At 24.1% G+C, this 21914-nt stretch overlaps 1 protein-coding gene across 2 annotated transcripts; it reads right to left on the bottom strand.

Moving 5' to 3' along the window:
* Positions 1–970: 970 nt before the first annotated feature.
* Cpr (Cytochrome P450 reductase) lies at positions 971–21567 on the bottom strand. 2 transcript variants are annotated; one of them, XM_089222615.1, is made up of 13 exons: positions 20958–21567; positions 15027–15225; positions 13167–13362; positions 7940–8089; positions 6955–7079; positions 6153–6341; positions 5415–5650; positions 5212–5345; positions 4782–5146; positions 4532–4635; positions 3165–3274; positions 2974–3095; positions 971–2903 (listed from the first exon to the last, which is right to left on the bottom strand). In XM_089222615.1, exons 2-13 carry the CDS (start codon positions 15194–15196, stop codon positions 2759–2761), a joined length of 2046 nt encoding a protein of 681 aa, XP_089078741.1. In that variant the 5' UTR covers positions 15197–15225; positions 20958–21567; the 3' UTR covers positions 971–2758. The 2 variants fall into 2 exon arrangements, with proteins under 2 accessions (XP_089078741.1, XP_089078742.1); XM_089222616.1 differs by lacking the exons at positions 13167–13362; positions 15027–15225; positions 20958–21567 and adding an exon at positions 11499–11621.
* Between the last annotated feature and the right edge of the window lie 347 nt (positions 21568–21914).

The following is a 21914-nucleotide window of genomic DNA, read 5'->3' as shown; positions in this document are numbered from 1 at the left end:
GTTTCTGAGTTATTAAAATGTTTATACTAATTGTAATAAATAATAATTATTAAAAATGGTTTTATAAAAATAAAAACTTTAGGTATATAATGTTATATGTATAGTATTTATTTTACTTGAATAATTTTTACAAATCAGTTATATTGATAAATTAATATTAATTGCTAACCTTTTCAAATCATCTTAACCCCCACCTACCTACTTAACCTACTGGCTACTACTATCATAAACATATTATCCTTACAACACAAAGTTACATAACTTAAAAGTTAAAAACTACTAGCTTGAATTTTGATTTACATAGGTTCATCACAAATGTCAAGAAAAAAAAATCTGCCTATAAATCAAAAATAAAAAGGAGGTTTCTATTTGAAAAACTGAAATTTATGTTGTCACAAGGATTATCCTTAAGTGGCACAAAAAATATCAATGACTTGAAAAATGGTCTTCAAGTGTGTTTAAAAATCCAAAAATCTGTATTTTAATATATGAATAACTTAACCATAAAAATAGGAAAAGTATAATGCTTAAAAAATTACCCTGTATATTTTAATATGGCTAGTATCAATAAATAATCCTTATACCTATAAGTTTACATCATTAATTATTTGTACAATTTTATGTAAGTAACTTATCTATCTTTTATTAACTAGTAGATAAAAACTTAGGTAACTTAAAACATAACAAAAATATTTAAAATTGTACCTATTTGGCAGGTACACAATGCTTTTATTAATTACCTTAGTTAGCAGTTAGTACTTCATACTGTTGCTGTGTATATAGGTAAATTATCATTACATACCTAATAGACTATAACCATTTTTTTAATGGAAGCAAATAGCAATTATATTAATAATATATCATAATCGACATAATCCATAATTATTATTGTTAAAATATACAATAATGTGTATTAGGTAGATAGTTAACTAATGACATGTAGGCAACATAATAAATCAAACAATCAGTATATAATATATATGTATATATTAATAATATTTCAAAACATTCAATACAATTGGTGGTATTTAATGAGTTAGTTATGCAATGATCACAGACAAGTTTACCAATTTCCTGTTAGTCAGAATAAAGTATGATTTTTAAATTCTTACTACAATGATAGTAATGTTTAAAAAAAAATATCACACAATAAAGTACACCATGTTTAAAAAAAAAAAATACATCAGAATTTAAATAAAATTGTAACAAACCCATATTACCAACACATTTTATATCAAAAATTTACACAAACAAAATATATTTCTGCGAATACAAAATAAACAAACCATAAGCATTTTTTTCACCATCACATAACAATATTTAATGTCAAATCAACTTAGTCAACTTGAGTTATTTATAATTTATCTTAGCGCCTACAAAAGCAATGTAATCATGTTAATTCCACTGTATAAAAAATAAAAGCAATTAAACATTAGCTTATACTTGTGGTAACTAGAAATTTAGCTGTGGAAGACTTTTGGAACATGTTTTTCATTACAATTACTAATATAATCTAGAATTGAGTCGATCAAAGAACCTAACATCTTATTTAGGGACCTAAATGTAATACCTAATATATTTTACACTCCAAGTTAAGTACATAATGGATATTTTTACTATGAAAATGGTTAAAAATAAATAACCAAACATAATAAAGTACTTTATTAAACAATAGATAAGTAATAAATAATAAAGAACAAGTTTTTCATAAATTATTTGAAAATAAAAATCATTTTATAATTTGATGCCAAAAAGATACTCAATTGCTTATTATAATAATTCAGAAAATGTCTTACTCAACTTTACTTTTATCAATAATATTTTCATAGGATAAAAATATTAATAGATTAGTTATAATATGAAAACATGTATGTATTTTGTAATAAATACAGAGTTCAGGAATGTCACTTTCAGTAAAGAAAAATACTTTACATTTCTGTTAATAGTATAGAATAGGAGTCACCAAATGACGGTAGTTTATAATTTTTATTCATTGGTTAGGTTAAGTTGGATTTCCAGATTTATAATGTGGCCCTTAAAAAATATTAAATGGTGATTCCTTAGCCCCTGGTATAAAATATTTTATGTTGCATATTATAACCAACATCTAACACATTTATAATATTATTTTAATTCACATGAAAATAATAATAATAATTATAATATATAATATATATATATATATATATATATTATAATCATAATATATTATGATATAAATGTTGATCTGCTTTTTACTTCAAATTACCTACTTCAACTAAAAATAATAAAAATAATGAATAGGTATATTTATAGTTAAAAAGACCAAAAATATTTTAATTTAATTTAGTAAAGGTAATATTGAATCTAGAAGAATAGTATACTAGTATAATATATATAAGCAATTTGGTTTAGATTTGATCATACTTTTGAATGGTGTTATTGAGCATATTATTTATAAAGAAAAAATACCAATCATATGCTGGTTTAATAAAATTATTTATAACAATAAATCTAATAGTTGAAGTTATAAAATTTCCAATAGTAAAACGTTATCATAAATAATTTAAGATTTATAACAGAAATATTGTAGTATTCTTTTATACATTTTTCTCAACAATATAAATAAATTAATAACTAAAACAGATAAGAAGCCCACATTTCTTCCATTTTTGTAGCTATTATTTTTTTAGTGAAAGAATTATTCTTTAATTTTTTTTTTTAAATTGTTTAACATTGTACATTTATAAAACAACAACATTTGTAACAACGTCACAAATCAGCTCCACACATCAGCAGAATATCTTTTTTGTTGTTCCATTTTCTTAACATAATTGAGTGCTTGGCTATTGGTCATTTGACCTTTTTCCATGACAACTTTAACAATAATACTATGGACATCCTTTGCCATGCTCCTTGCATCACTAAGTATTCAAAAATTAATATCATATATATTTAAAAAATATTTTACAATTTAAAACAAATGATACATACCCACAAACATATAAATGACCATTTTTTTCCCCAATTATGTTCCACAGTTCATCAGCATTTTGTTCTAACAAATGTGTTACATACTGTTTTTCAGGTTGGTCACGCGAAAATGCCAAATGTAACTAAATTATTGAAAGAAAAGATTAGAATAGTTAATTTGATAAATATTATTTAACACATTTTCAATTTACTTTTGTCAAAGTTCCATTAGAAACATATTCTTTCAACTCATTTTCATAAATAAAGTCTTCATTCTTCTTTCGACATCCAAAGTACAGGACCATTTCTCCAATTTCTCTGCCTATGAGGGCAACAAACAGTTAAAAAAATGTAATTAAAAAAAAAGAGGGTAAGTAAGTGGATGTCACTCTGCTGTACAGTAGATTGTAAGTGAGTTACTGCAATGTATGGTATTAAATTTGAATTCAATGATATAATATCATTGTATATGAAAAATGATTCTGAGTGGTGACGGTTTGTCAGTCTAGGATATGTTAGTTATACTCATATTTTTATTATTTCAAAAAAAAAAATAAAAAATAAAAAATAAAATAAAATGAAGATACATATAAAATAAATTCCAAATTAATCAGATCAGATTCATTATGTACCCGACTCACTCAATCATTCATAGAAGTTATATACAATTTATTATAAAGTATTATTGATGTAAGTCATTAACGACATTAACTATTAATATTATAATATAAAGTATACTCTAGAAATTTAAGTATCCACGAACAATATTTTTAAATTACAACAATATGACTAAAATTGTTATTCTTGATTATTTAATATGTAATTTCATTCAAATTTGAACTTGTATTGAATTTTCAAATCTTATATATATATAAAGATAAATTTTTACGAATTTTTAATTCAATATAAATTGCAAATTTTCATGATTTTTCAGTATTTTGTCAAAATTAAAATTTTCAATGCTTATTGAAAAAAATTATAACCATGTTTTTTAAATTTTTTTAAACTGCCATTGTGACAATATATAAGGAGCTTTGTATTAAATTTTGAAGCTTTTTCACCCAACTAATAAAATTTTATTGTCATTTAAAAAAAAAAAAAAACTAAAAAGATTGAAAATTTTAAATATCTATAAAAAGATTTTAACTATTTTGAAAATTTTAAAAAGTATAGAATATTCAAATATAAACTTTCAGTGAAAATGTTATGTGTTTAAGGTAATTTATTTTAGAGTTACACCAACATCTAAAATCGATTTTCTCAAAAATTGATTTTGCGTAAAAATTCCCGCTTATCCATAATTTTTTTTTTTGGTGTTTCCCAATGCTTTTTGAAAATTACTTGAAATTTGACCTCCCAAATGCACCAACTAGGTTCATTTTCCCACCGAAAAAGCTACTGAAGTTGAAAATCGAAGCATTATTTTGACAACTTATCGTATACACAGACACAAAAAAAAACACACACACACACACAAACATCATTGTAAAATCAATACATTCATCACTTTGCTAAGAATATAAAATATCTTTATTTCATTTATTTAAAGAAAATAGTGTTAAAAATATTAATAACAAACCTTCTTTACGTGCATAATCTCTTTCTTGAATAAAACCTCGGAATGGGGCTAGTCCTGTACCAGGACCAATCATTATAATTGGAGTTTGACTTTTAGGAGGTAATCTATAAACAGAAATTGTATCAAGGACTAAGCAAACACATTACTTTTAAACAATTTTAAAATTGAAAATTTTTCTTTCTTTCTTTTAAATGTTAACTTATTTAATACACATTTTATTATTTTTATTTAAACTGCATAAAATATTTACCTGAATTGAGATCGTCTAATGTAAATAGGTATAGTAGGTTGTGGAAGTTCATCGGTAGTTGGTTTTAATTGAGCTAATAAATTAGTTGCAACACCTTTATTAACACGATTAGTAGGAGTAATATAGTCTACTAGAACTGCTGTAATATGAATAGATTTTGGATACACTTTTGGTGACGAGGATATTGAATAGTAGCGACACTGTAATCGTGGAAGTAGTTCACATAAATGGTCTAAATCAGGTTTGACACTTGGTAAATCTTCCAAAATATGAACAATATTACGGTTGTCACGCAAAATCCATTCGTGGAATTCTTTTTTGCCCTCTGGGGTTGAGCTTGCCATAAGCTTTAATTTTTCTTGATCCTAGAACAAAACAAACATAAAATTTCATAAAAGATAAATTAATGGTTATTAAAACAAAAACAAACCTTTGGATCACTTGCATATTCTATTAATTCTTTCATAATATGTGTTCGTGGATTTGAAGTTATATCCAAATAATAAGTTAAAGCTGTCCGATAAGTACAAGGGCAAGGGAATGGATGTTTTTTACTGGATTCTTCTGCAAAAAAAAATAAGTTATTATAAATTTATGTTAAACATATTATTTTTTAATTTATAAAATTATTACCATCAGTGTTCACTAATGAAAATACAGTATCTAGATCTGCATTTAATAATTTTCCAATTTTTTCTACTAATTCAGAAGAATTTTTTGGATAGACGGCAACATGATCTCCTGTATCATACCTCATCTTTGATCCATCAATATCAAATTCAATATGCATACAAGAACGATCACCAGATTTGTGCAGCTCACGATTAACTAAAATTTTGGATAAATATGGGTTCTTAACATCAAACGGGCTGAAAAATAAGCATTTAAATGAATAAATGATATATATAAAACCTCTTAAGAGAATGCCAAAGCCCCATGATGTATTGTATTTGTTGTACAAATGTATAAAATAGAACATTATTGTATCCAGCAGAACCAAATGAACCAATTTTAGGTTAGTATTAATATTACGAGAATTTACATATTATCAATTTTAAAGTAACATTATTTTAGGAATCTTAAAGGCTTTTATTTATATTTTAATTTTTAAATAAGTTATAACTAAAAAAATATTAAAATTTTCATGATTATACTGTAGTCTCTAAGTAATATTGTTACCTTTAAATATGATAATAATTCAATTCACTATAATGTAAATGAATGCTAACAACACAACATTTTATCATACTGATTCAGTATTCCTGAATGTAAATTTTTTATGAAGTAAATTTGTGAGATGAAGACACACACACACAGATTTGGCATCCTCATAATTATGGTAATAAACTAAATATATTTAACACAACTTACAATCTTTGGTTTTCATAAGATTTAAGTCGTGATATTTCACCCGAAAATATTCGTTCTGGTAAAACATCAGAACAGTCTACTAATTTGTACTGTCTAATATTACTTTCTTCACCAGTTTCTTCAATACCATAATGGGCGCAAACACTTTCCCATAATTTTTCTTTCCAAGAAACAAAGTCATCTTCAATACTAAAATATAAAAATATAAGTTAATATATAATAGATATATATATTAATATTAAAACATTGTACTTAAAAATTAATTTGAGTTAGAAAGGTTTTAAATAATTATTAATGCAAACATTTAAATGGATTAGTTAGAGAAAATGTCCCTAGTTTATCTAAACTTTAGAAGCAAGAACTAAAAAGTAATTATTTACATAATACTGCTAGCATTTGGACATCTTTAACTATTAACTATCATCTAATCTCAGAATGTTTTAATTATTTTTTTGATAAACAATGTTCTTTTCAAATTTACAAATGTACTTGGCCAATATTTATTTTTTTTGGTTGGTGTCACCTATCTGTCATCCCTACAGATACTACCAACTGTAGTCTGTAACTGTAACTATGTATTTCTATAAAGTGTCCATGTAAACAAGTTGGTTGCCGAGTATAATTCTTAACTTAAATACAATATAATAGACATTTTATATTTAATTATAGAATTTATAATAATAGTAAAAATAATATAAAATATAAATTTCATTTAACTAAATACAAAGTCATTTGATTGAAATGTATATTTTAAATTAGATTTAAAATATGGTTTATGATAAAAAATAATATTAATATTTACTTGGCGTCATCATCTCCTAGACCAATTTCATGAACTCTAGTAGCACCCAATTCTTCCAAACGTTGATCAATGTAAATAGCAATTTCGTTATAGTGCTCATAAGTCTTATTTCCTAATCCAAATACCTGTAAAAATAGAAGGTAATTTAGATAGTGAATAATATCAAAGCAAATCTATCTATATGGAACTGAAGATCAACAAATTATTATAAATCTATAATATTATGCTAGTTAAATTTTTAAATACTCATATCAGGTTGGTAATAGTAAAAGTTTTAAACAAAATATCATGATAGTTGGTTATAAATTAAAATACAAAACTTAAAATTATGAGTAAAAAAAATAGTTTGTTTAACTAAAAAAAAATGTATACTTAAATATTATCCCAGTAAAAAATTAAAATTTTAGAAATTAACTAGAATTTACCATATAGTAAAAATATATCATACATCAAACTCGTGTATATATACTCGTGGTATTAGTGCTTTATAATTTATGTACTTTAATTCACAATTAGGTTTGTATAAATTGTATGCGTTTGATCAGTATATGTTAATAACAATTATTATTGATTGGTTTAAAATATACATTTGTTCACTATTCATGAATGTCAAACATAAATAGGATGAAGTTGGCTATAACTTTGGGATGACCTCCACTTAACATCGGTATAAATTAAATTAAATTAAATAAACGCACATAGACATTTTCTCAGATATCCATTAATATTGGTAACATACAAGTTAGAAAAGAAATAACAATTTAAATAAAATTACAGTATCCTAAAGAATTAAGTCAATGATTTAGACTGAAGATCTATTATGATGAATTTGATATGGACAGTTGGGAATAAGAATATCAAGTAGAAATTATAAATATGAATGAATATGATAAAATTCAGTAACGACAGAGAACTTTAACAGCAGATTACTATTCACACTAACAATAACAATTTGAATTTGAAATTACCTCAATAAGATACTTACTGCATAATTTAATCCTTCTAGGTCGGCGTCACCATTTTGAAGCCATTCGTAGAAATCCATAGCATTATCTGTTGGGTCTCCCTCACCATATGTTGCTATACAAAAAATTGCCAATGACTTTTGTATTTCTTTCATTTCTACCAGGTCTGCCTAAAACCATAAACTTCGATGATAACTTAAATGGAACTAATAATTTATAAATGGTTATATGTATATATATTAATGTTTTATTTATCTTAACTAGCATTTGATCATAATACAGTTTAAGCTAGATAAGAATTTTGTTAGCTATATAACACAAAAATATTTCAACCAAATGATTCAGCATAAAAATTGTATAACGCATAAAATAATATTTTTTATTAGTTAAAAATTAAAAGTAAGTACTGTTTATAAATACATAATGTCATTTAAAAATCAGTTTTCTATTATACGCTAAATCAAATTAACTATACTTTTTCAGAAAAATTCAACAAATGATTTGTTACTACAATGCCATAAACTTTAATAATAAATTTAATTAAATGGTATGTTAAACAAATTAAAATACTTCGTCTAATGTCTATAATATGTCTTTTAATTGCCTAATAAAAACCCATTTAATACTTATACATTTGTGTACATTAATACATTATATAATAGGATAAATCATTAATTTTAAAGTAATGGATGAATTTTGAATACATAATATACTTTTAAGAAATAATCACCTTAAATTGTATTAAAATGAAAAAAGCAGATAAGTAGATGTCGTTTTACCGTTCAGTAGATCACAAGTGAGTTACTACAATGGATGGTATTACATTTAAATTTAATGATATATAATATCATTGAATATAAAAAACGAGCAGAGACACATTGTCAGTCTAGGATATTTTATACTATATTAATTATATTATGATAATTCCAAAAAAAAAAAATGTAGGTAACTATAAAAGAAATTCCAAATTAATTAAACCTGATTCATAATGTACCCGACTGACTCAGTCATTCATACTATATATATTGTATATAAAATGTATTATATAAGCCATTAACTATTAGAAATAGAAAATTAGAATATAAAGTACCTATGAATGATATTTTTAAATTACAGCAATATAACTAAAACTGTTATTCGTGGTTATTTAATATGTAATTTCATCTAAATTTGAACTTAAAATAACTATAAAATGAAAAATGTATTAGTATAGATTTTAGATTTTTTTTTCTGCAGAATTAATTACTTACATGAAACCTTGCTTTAAATTTTCAATCCTTAGCTATAAAAGTTGAACGTTTTATAAATGTTTAACAACTAAATCATTTGTAAATTTTCATTTTAATACATTTTGAACTTTAAATGGTTATATATATAAAAATGCGCCAATGTATTTATAATATTTTACAACTGCTATTATATCAACTTATGGAGAATCTAGTATTGAATTTTCAAATCTTAGATTTAAAAATATGTATTTTTATGAATTTCTAACTCATAATAATTTGCAAATGTTCGTGATTTTTACTTATTTTTGTAAAAATTCAAACTTAAATAATTTAAATACTTATTAAAAAAATATGACTATGAATTTTTAGTATTTTTTAACTACCATCTTGATAATATATTGGGAGCCTTGTATTGAATTTTGAAGCTTTTTTAACTAATTAATACAATTTTATTGACATATATAGAAAAATAAACGAAAAAAATTTCAAATTTCAAATGTCTTTGAAAAGATTAAAAATTGTATTAAGTATAGAGAGTGCCAATATAAACATTCGGTGAAAATTTCATGTATTTTTGGATTTTTTTTTAGAATTACACTGATATCCATCAACGATCTTCTCAAAAACTGATTTTGCGTAAAAAATTCCAGTTTTCCAGTTTTCCCTTAATTTTTTTTTGTTTTCTCAGCGTTTTTGAAAACAACTGGGAATTTTAAATTTTGACTTTCTCAATGCACCTACTAGATTTACATTTCTACCGGAAAAGCTACTGAAGTTGAAAACCAACATTTTTTCAATAACTTATCATTATCCACACAAAAAAAAAAAATAAATAAAAAACATACATCATCATAAAATTAAAAAATCCATCGCTACACACAGAATCTAAAATAAAATTCTTGTCTAGGATTAAAAGCAATTCATTAATTAAACAGCTAGACATGGTATAGAGAAAGTATGTATTACTGAAAACAGAGTGGTATGTTACAATAATTAATTTGAAAGAAATAATTAGTTCCAAAAAGGGGGGTAAATTAAGTAACCACTTTACTGTACAGCAGGAGTTGAGAGTTACTAGCAATCAAATAAGGTTTATTGTTATTGATGTTTAAAAATTGAATTCAATGATAATTCATTGCAGAAAAATGATTCTGAATGGAGATGGCTTGTCAGCCCATTGCTTATTATCATGAATATATTTAAATAAATATTGCTATTAATTAATATAGTTATTTAATTAACTATTAATAACATGGTATAAACTATAAATAGGCAATAGCATAAAATTAATCTAGATGTTTTAAAAATTACCCTGTCTGTATAAAATAAAATAACATAATATGTAAAAGTTTCAAATATCCACAACAAATTATTTTCAATTGCAATGAAATAAAAAAAATCATTATTCTTTAGTCAAATATTGAATGTAATCCAAATTTGAACTTCTATTGTCTACAAATTTTTTTTTATTATTTGGTTCCAGTATGAAATAACAAAGTATGACTAGCTATGAGGAATCTTGTATTCATAGAAAAAAATAGCCATTTACATTAGTTTTAAATTCTGAGCATAGTGAATACTGAATGATGTGAATGTATTACAATGATGAGTGTTTTTTTCAGAATGGAATCAATATTTGATATAGTGAATATTTTGTAATTTTAAACACCAGCAAATTTTCTGATAGAAAATTGAATTTGGCTAGTACTTGTGAAAAGTTAGAAATTCTCAGTAGTTTTTGAAAGTGTCTTGAAAAACAAATAAAAAATTCAAATTTTCAGGAAAAATAGATTTTATTTTTTATGATAAACTCAAAAACTAGTAGTTGTAGATCTTGAAATTTTCTCCAAAATGTATAATAATTATTAATTTTTAATTTTCTATCTATTTCCATTTATCATACATATCCACACACACAACATAACATGTTATATTATAGTAAAACCAATACATTATTAACACTGATCATAATCTAAAAGTTCAAATAAACCTTATTATAAGTTTATAACAATGCCATCTTAAATTTGATTATTTCTTCCAAAATTCTGTGTAATTTTCATTATGCTCAAGGGAAATTTAAATACCACTTCAAAATGGCCACTAGATTCATTTTCTAAAAAACATAATCAATGAATATAATGGGTTATTTGAAACTTTTAAAACATTCAATTCTGCATTCCTTTCTTTTGCCCAAAAAATGTATAAAGCAAAAAAAAAAACATCATTGTAAAATCAATACATTTCTTGATACATTCAGAATCTAAAATGTAAATACAATTTTGAAGCACTTTTCAAAATTAAACAATGTTACAAAAAACACTGGAAAAAATATTACATGAGTAATTCTAACCTCTGCATCAGAATAATATTCCAAATAATTTGATTTGGTTTCCGATTTATTTCAAAGAGTACATCTGAATTGATTTCTGATTAATTTTAAACAATAAACCTAATAATATGGTTGGTTCATGTTGATGATATATTCCTTTTCCAATTTTATATTACCTAAGTAAAAAAATAATTGTTTACTTTAAGTAGATATTGATAAAATATTTTTAAAAAATTACAAGATAAATAACCTTGATTTATAGTTTTTTTTTTTTTTTTTTAAATAGAATTATCAACAATATAAAATTAGATACCAAACTAATATAATAATTATTAAAATATGCATAATACATGAATACTTATAGGTATATTTAAATTTAGTGTAAGGATTTGAAAGCAAATGTTTATTTTAAAAACAAATTATGGAAATAAAATACATATATACAAATTGTATTATTTTATTAAAATGGAACAATCCTATTATTACTTTTTCACCAATAAATGTTTATTTTTTGCTTTTTCAATATAGGTAAATATTATTTATTACAATAATTCATTTATAATTTATATTGCTTTAAATTTTGAATCCTATACTAATAAGTAGATACCTAGGTTATAATATAATTTGTACATATTGTAAAAAAATTGAATTTTAAGATGACTTTAATAGTTTTTAACTAGTTATTAAAATCATAGGCAGATAGGCCTACTGTGCATTAATATGCATTTAAACTTTAAAGCAATGAGGTCATTTTTCACCGTTTAACATTTGAATAGAATAATTGATAATGAAACCTACTACAGTCTATGGTGTTATTTGGAATCCAGAAATCTGGAAAACCATATAAACAATACACATTATTGATATATTATTATATACCTGCTTAGAAAGTACTCAAAAACACTCATAATATGTATTAGTATTTTATTTTGTTTTACAAAAATTTAAAAATATTTTATTTTCTGGTATATTGTCTAGGTATAACATGTATGTTTCTCAAGGCATCTTATATTTACAACTATGAACCAGTAGTAATTGACTTCCTGTAGCTGGTTCTATCGGAAACTATAATATTTTAAGATGCAGTTAAAAATATGTATTTACAGATTTTGCATTTCCAAATTGTTTCCTTAATATAGTCATTTAAATGTATTTTATGCTTTTATAATTCTAATAATTAAAATATGTTTAATGTTCTATTATATTTTTTTGATTACATAAAAATATTTTATACTTTGACATTGGATCACTATAAAGTAAAAAAGCCTTGAATTTTATGGACACAGCAGTTAGATGACCTTCAACCTCTATTTCAATTGAAACTCTCAATTTTATACTTGTAACCAAATAATTTCACAAACCATCAACATTCAACATTAATTGTTGAGCAAAAAAATTGACAAATAATTTCAAATTTCAGCATTAAAATTATTTTATCTAGGCATAAATTATTTGAAACAAAGAATTACACATAATGAACTATGAAAAATTAACATATTATACATAATAAAATTATTAATTGAATAATGGTATCAAAAATGTTATATTATTGGTTTTATAGTAAAATGTAATGCATGCACTTTCACACCAAAACATTAATACATATTATAATAATATTTATCATTCTTTCATTAACATAAACATAAGTATTTGCTAAACATTAACTCAATTATTTAAACTTATATTTACCATATCACATTCTTCAGGATCGGCTACCATTCCTTTCATTTTATATCTAGCCCCTTCTTTGGCTATTCTTCCAGCAAATTCTTCTGCAGTCCCTGTTTGGCTTCCATAAAATACTACTAAACTACGGCCAGTTGATTTTAGTTTTTTTATAAAGGAACTATTGGAGGTCTGCTCAATAGAATTTAATGAAGATGGTCTAAACAAGTTAAATTCAAGTTTTAGTGATTGAATATAATTTAATACATAGTAAATTTATAATATGATAATCATATAAATTATAGGTACAACATAATATTAACACAGATAACACACAACGCAAATAAAAAACAAATGTTTTTTTTTACTTTATTGATTTAAATCAAAATTAGTATAAATATTAAAATTATTTTATTTTAATTTTAAATGCGATAATTTCTGTATGTTAACACTCATAGCTAAATTAATAAAATGAATTAAATAAAACATATACAGCCATTGGTTAGCTTTACTTTTAAAGCTGTCTTATTTCGTTAACCTTGGTGTATTAAAATGTATAATGGAGCTATATTTTAAATGTCTATGTGACAATTATTGCATTAAAAAAAATCAAGACAGAATGTATGTTATTAGAAGGGTGGATTGTTTTGTTACAAAATTGTTACATTTGCATAGTTTTAAAAAAGTTTATTGGAAAAATTACTTTTTAGTGTTATATGTGTGCAATTTGTATTCTTTTTCCGTAGAAGTGTATTGCAATAACCTTTGACGCTTTTATTATTAACTCAAAATAGGTTAATTAAAAAAAGTAAAGAATTGTAAAAATAGTGTTAAATCACTCCATTTTTAGTATCAATATAAATATAAGGTACACAATGCAACATATTTTGTATTAAAGATTAAATCTTTAATTTAATTCTTATAATTTTTATAATATTATACATATTTATACTTCAGGAATCTCAAGTATTTTATTAAATAAACTTATATTCAAATTTTTGAATATTATATATTTTATAAAATTAAGCAATATGAAAGAACAATTTTACTAAAGGCAAAAGATACCATATAAAAATAAAAAAAGAATAAATGCTGGCAAAAGGTTGTAAATTTGCATATGTATATATTTAATAAAATAGATAGGATTTTTCTATGGTTGATAATTTGATATATAAAGAAAGATTGACTTGGATCTCCAATATATTTGGTATGCCAAATATATTATACCGTATATTATATATGATACCGTGGATAAATAACATTTAAAACTTTTAATGCAGCCTTTGACTGCCTCAAATTTGTCGTTTACCACCATTTTGTGTTCTACTTTATTATTATCATTAATTTTAGAAAGGATACACCATAGTATCTTTGGTATAATTGCTTTAATTATTAACTTAAATAATTTTTTTTATGATATAAATATTATATTTTTTGTATTTTAACAAAAATAAATCAATTCCAATTTTTGTTTAAAATTAAATTCAAATGAGTTTTTTTTTATACATATAGCTAATGTAAATAGATATTATACTAAACAACAACAACAACAATAATAATAATTTTCATTGGTTAACTGTATATTTAAGAGATGAACATACATTACAGAGTTGCTATGGTTGCTGCGTATTATAGATTTCTAAAGTTTGGGTATACTTTTGTATATTTTGTAATATAATGTTATAATGTTACAATATTGCTATCAGTTATCACATTATTAATTTATATTAAATTTTAATACACTAAAACTAACAAGAAAATACAAGAAAAGTACTCAAATCACAAAAAATAATACTTAAATATAAATAATTTAAGGTAAAACTAGTATAAAAATATTGTAGGAAGTAATTCATGTATACATTGAAAAATAAAGATAATACTTACTGAATAGTGTAGGGTTTTTTTTCTGAAGAACTAGATTTTTTATCTCTTTTGAAGTACCAAAAATATGCAACTGTTATAATAACAATAAAAAGACCAATATCTAAAGCACTAATTAATGGCTCTTCTGAAACAGCAGTTGATTCAATTTTCACCCCTTCAGAATTCTCCATTTTAATTTTTAATTTCAAAAAATTGGAAGCTGAAACATGAATTAAACAAAATATTAAATTTAGATGGGTACATTTTAATTTATATTAACTATTAAATATCTTAACTAAATAATATATAGTTAGACTACTTATTATTTTAATTCTTTTAATTACTAGCAACAACAGAATATTAATTGAATAGACCTTTAATTTAACCTTGGGAATTTATATTTTATACAATTGGAGTCTATACCTGTTGGCTATGGAGAATATTCAATAATAAGTATTCACTAACCAGGAACATAGGTTAATATACAGGGTGATTCTATTAAGTGGGTACACTAATTATCTAGAAAAGTATTTACTTTTTTCAAAATATTTTTTTACATGGTTTCAAGTTGTTAAAAAACCAACGTTTTTACTAAAAAATTATATTTTTTATCCTTATCATTTTTTAAGTTTTTTACTTTTTTGAATGACAACATAGAGTTTTAATTTCATATTCCTAAGCAGAATATTTTTCTAAGTATTTTGATTCATAAAAATTGAATTTAGGACGAGTAGTTTATGAGTTTTATGTATTTAAAGTTTAGACAAGCGGAGTAGTGGACAAACATTTTGTGGGGTAATCCCGCACCATTCCACTATGCCAATCTAAACTTTAAATACTTATAACTCAAAAACTATTAGCCCTAAATTCGATTTTTATGAATAAAAATACTTAGAAAAATATTCTGCTTTGGAATATGAAATTAAAACTCTATGTTGTCATTCAAAAAAGTAAAAAACTTAAAAAATTATAAGGATAAAAATATTTAAAAATATAATTTTTTAATAAAAACGTTGGTTTTTTAAACAACTTGAAGCCATGTAAAAAGATATTTTGAAAAAAGTAAATACTTTTTGAGATAATTAGTGTACCCACTTAAAAGAATCACCCTGTATAAGCAACGTAGGTACCTACATGAGGAGTTGTGGGGTTTCAACCCCTCCACCAATGAAATGTTGTATGAAAATATTTTTAACTAATAAATTATAACTATTTTGTATATTATATTAAAAAATATATTAGAGTTTTAATATAAAACTAGATACTCATATTGGCCAATAGTTACACTTGTGATTTATAGTCCCCCCCCCTTTTAAATGTTTTTCTTTGTAAATTACTAACACTAATATTTAAGTAAATTGTATGATACATAAATATTTTATGTTTATATTTTTATCACGATCTATTTAAGTTTAAAAGACAATAAGAAATCAAGAAGTCTTTTCTAAATTCTTACATGACAACAATATTTAAATTATAACTTTTTTTCAATAATTAATTATTAAGATTCACAAAATACCTAGTTACTTAAAATGCTTATTGTGCTATTTACTATTTGTTACTCTGTTTTATTTTTGGACGTTTGTTTTCTTTAGAATAAGAGCAAATAATCTCTTGCTTATTGCCTATTAGTAATTAGGTTCATAAAATCATAATATTAATAAATAGATTAATCCGCCAAAAAATTTTGGGGTACCTCTCCTATTTAACTTTACTGTCTCTACTTATGTAAATTATTAATACTTAATATTACTTTTATACTTATTATAATATTGATCAGTGATCAATACCTATTTGATATTTGTAACGTAAAATATAAATATTAATAATCATCTGTTTTATTTGAAAAGCTGATGGATATATTATATTAATAATAAAATAAATAAATTCTAAAATATTATCAATAATTCACGGATAAATACAATTACAGCAGCGGTTCTCAAACTTTTTTGTTCACAGAGCCCTTATATTCCTAAAAAAAATTACGGAGCCCCAAAAATCAGAAATGTCTATGAGACAACAACAATTCATAAAAAATGATGTCAATTGTAAATGATTTGCTTTTTATTTTTATTTTCTGTAAAATACGAATATATACAAATTATTTAATTAATATTAATAATTTAAATTTAATTAATACAGATATTCTCGGGGAGCCACGGAGCCCCTAGGCTATTCTCGCAGAGCCCTAGGGCTCCTCGGAGCACAGTTTGAGAACTGCTGAATTACAGTATTGTATAACGATTAAACACATTTGATATAATATAATAATATCCTATAGTATAAATGTATCCACCAACACCTTATGACCAAACATGAAAATTTAAATCATGTTGAGTGAAACAAATTATCACCAAATGCAGTAAGTACTAGGTACACCAGCCCAGCAGAACAAAATTAGGATTTCGAGGTATTTATCAATAATTTTATAATTGAATTTAAGTTATACAACTACCTATTTTAAAATTAACTTTATTATTTATAAACTTATGTTAGTAAATGTTAACTATAGGTAAAGTGAGTGGTAAAATTTATTATTCGTGTTAAAAATAGATCAATTGTTATAATTTTGGAAATATATGGAAGTAAAATATTGATTTTATGTAAAACAAATAATATTTATTTATGAATCAAATAGTATTCATCATTAAATTTGTACATTATCTCAGTGTTTTAATATTATTGTTATTAATACTAGTACATACCTATATACTACACAATTATATTATACAATTTGAAAAACAATTTTGAACAAAGTTAGATTTACACAAAAATAAGTCAAGAAGTTAAAAACTTCTTCAGAAATTTTTAAGTTTAATCCAGGGGCATATTTAGGGAGGGGATTCACCCTATTAATTTTTTTTGTAACTCCCTAAATACTACGCCCCTGAATTAAACTTAAAAATCTATTTTATAATTTCTGAAGATGTTTTAAACTTCTAGACCTATTTTTGTGTAAATCTAACTTTGTTCAAAATTTGTTATTCAAATTGTATAATAATTGTGTGGTATACTAGTATTAATAACAATAATGTTAAAATGCTATAATACTATTAACTGTGTGAATCTTTTTCCCCTCAAAATTAATTTCTATACACGCCACTGGTTTAATCTGAATTTAAATATAACATTGATGCATGAACTCTTTGATATTTTGAATCTCAAATTCCAAGTCTCATGGTATATCAAAATATTTAAAACAATAATAATATATGTAACATAGATTTCAAAATATCTGTTTCAAGGATACTTTAAAGAATGGAGATATTATGTTATGTACATTTTATTTTCCTGGGCACTTATTATTCTCATCTTTAACCTCGAAATAATTATAGGTAGTTATTAAAGTAATAATTATTAGATCTAATATTTTATCCAAAACCAGTAATAATTACAAACATTACAAATATAAAAACAAATAACATAATATTATATGATAAAAACCAGAAATATATTTGCATTAAAAAGTCTAAGCAAGATAATTTTAAAAAATCAAAGATAAAAATGTACTAAGATGTTTAATGATTATTAAGAGGAAGCAACACTCGCTTGTATTGTCTACATCTTAGAAACATACAACGTGGACAATTTTATGCTCACAATAATACGTTTTACTCGGTAATTTCTAAGATTAGATTGAATTTATCTTTTATAAAATTTGAAGATAAGAATATTATCTAGAGCATCTCAGAAGATTTTATTGATATTATTATTTTTAAGCAATAGTTATGACCATTCTTAAAATGTTTTTTTTTGTACATTTCAAAACAACCATAACTTACTTAAAAATGACAATATCAATCAAATCCTCATGGATGCCTTAGATAATATTTTTGCCTTTAAATTTTAAAATAGGTAAATTTATTCTAATTTTAGAAATTACGGAGTTAAACGTATTATTGTGAACATAAAATTTGCCATTTTATAGGATTTTGACAGAAATAACAAATGTCCGTGTGGCGTCCTCTTAAGAAATAACATTGAATTTTTATCAGCCTCATTTTAATAAATGCTAGGTATAAATTGAAACAGAATGTTAAAAATTAAAATGTATAGGTGTTTAGTATTTACTTACAAAAACTATTATTTTTGATGTAATTAGTATTGTATAGGATTTACTAATAAGTATTAGTATTATTAATACATACATTTCTATCATAACAAATAGGTCAAATATTTTGACTAAATTATCATTTAAATTCTCATATATTATTTTAGTTTCAATTCTTATACTAACATAATTAATAACTTTTAAAAAAACTAAGAAAATCTTTTGTTACTTTCATTGGTATTATGATTTGTTTACATTTCAAATAGGTAGTGAATAACATACATATTAGCTGATGGGCATATTGGGTTTGTAAAAGATTGTTATTTACAGCCCGATAAGATGTATTCATATTCCAATACTTATGACTCTAAATATTTGAATTTGCTCTTTAACGCAAAGGATTAAAGGATGGGTTGTTTTTTAATCATTAAAGTAAAATCATACATTATAAAATAAATATATATCCATTTAAGTTTTGTTTTAGAATTTAATACAGACATTGTCTAATGGTGAGTTTTAAATTTAGATTTTATCATAATTGTATCCTAACCTACTAGAGTACTTTTTGATTTCAATAAGTTAATGTTTGTTTTTATAGGCAGTGACATAATACTGACACCAATCCCTATAATTTATATTCCGAATCCTTAGATTTGTGGTGAGTTACTGGTTTCTCAGTCTTTTAAGTTTCTATCTGATTAGAGGCACAATTTAAAAAACAGACCGGCAGTGCTGAAGCTCACTACTTATTCATTTAGTCTTTGATCATAGATTACATAATCAGTAAATTCATCCCTACCCTCATGGCTCACACCATTCAATACATATTTAATAACGACTGCCCAAATAAATTTATTAGTATAAAGTAAGAACATTCTAATATTAAAACTGGGGGGAGGGTTCTAAGCACATCAAGATTTTCCCAAATTAAACTTGCCTATGAATCTATGTACTAAAAAAATATTGAAATTACTACAGGGTTACAGCAAAATTAATTTTTTAAGAGTAATTAGTAATTTCTGTTACATTACTACCCAAAACTGATAATAAGAAGTCTTAAAAGTTATTGCTTCATAACTTAAAATTGTAGAATTACAAATTAGTAAGTTTGTAGATACTTGCTATTTATTAAATTGTTGATATCATCTGAGTTGTCAATTGATTTGATAAATTATAAATTTGAAAATATGCTAGTTTGATTGGAAGCATAATATGAAAGGACATAAGTACCTATAAATGATACCTGCAAATTATATTATACTATTTAAAATATATGCCAAGATTCAAAACCATTAAACAGGTTTAGTATTAGTTTCAACAGTAATTAAGAAAATTACAGATTCAAGTATTACCTAATCAATGATTAAATATAATATGCTAGTTATCATCAAGTGAGCATCGGAAAAAAATGAAATCACAGTATTTTTTCAATCAACATAAATGTATTACGTGTTGGCTCGGGGATAATATAAATATTTCGTGAAAACACATTACTAAATAAAGAACGTCATCACGTCATTAGGCTAACTACATCAGTTTTATAGGTAGGATAGGCGTTTGTGCACAAGTTACAAAACGAATATATTTGGAAGTACCATGCACCTACGTTTTATTATTACATGGTTATAATTTTTAATCAATGATTATATAATAATATGTCTACCAGTCCCTAAATCCAGAATCGACCAGAAACCACAACAAACGTCAAAAATAACGAACAATGATTATTACATTAAGATCATGACAAAATACGACTGTATGACAACGTAAATATTAGAAGATAGCATAAAATAATGGTCTTAATCATGCTTATAATAATAATAATAATAATAATAATGATATGGTTGTCAATATACTAGGCATTAGGTAAACGATGGGGGCATAGCCACATGGATACTTACATTATAATTGACGACACCAAACGGTGGCTACTTTTCGTAAATCTAAAGAGATAACAGCGCGTGTATAAGTGATATCGACGTCGGTATGTTATAAATTTATGATATTATTATACTTTTATGATCACACACGATAATAATAACAAAAATAATATAACATAAAAATAATAATAAATAATAATATAACGATATATCTATACGACAATAATAATGATAATACTTAAAAACTCTGGAACCGGATACGCGTGCGCGACGAACGCCAAAACGAAACTAGCGACTACAAGTAGAATATTATACAATTACTACTCTACAGTCACTACTAATATTACTATTACTACTACTACAACTACTGCTACTGCTACTACTATAGTACTATGGTGACGTCACGGCAGAGGAGGCTCGCGGACAGGTGCTGCGATAAACGAACACGATAGGTATTTCCTTATTTATTTTTTTAGAAAATTCGAATTTAATATCTTTTACCGAAACATAAATAAATGTGTTTTCGCGCACCCGCACCGCGTTTTAGGTTTATTATTATATTTAAAACGTATAATATTAATAGTAATTGATAATACTATCGTTGCAAGTTGGAACGCTTCTGTAACCGATTTAGAACTATATAGAAACCACGAATGTCACCACCAACGGCAACATCGACGAGAGGTTTGCATTGAAAATTGAAATCGACACATCCGCAGATGCGCGCGCACTGTGCGTGTGTCTTTATAATATAATAATTTACGCATATAATATACAGCCGAACCGATCACCTTACACCGAATACCGAATATCTTACTATTAATATTATGGTTTATTATTTTTCAACGAGTTAACGAGTGTGGTGTAATAATTAATACGATTCACGTTCGGTGGACATAATATTATATTGATTACGGTTTACGGATTAGACGATGTTGGTGTATATTATTAATTATTTTAATTTACATTATTATAAAT

This window comes from Diuraphis noxia, unplaced genomic scaffold (assembly GCF_037042655.1).
Source record: "Diuraphis noxia isolate RWA-SAM2 unplaced genomic scaffold, SU_Dnox_SAM2 contig0003, whole genome shotgun sequence".
NCBI lineage: Eukaryota > Metazoa > Arthropoda > Insecta > Hemiptera > Aphididae > Diuraphis > Diuraphis noxia.
Note: the sequence above shows the minus strand (reverse complement) of the source record. Positions and strands in the feature narration are given on the sequence as shown.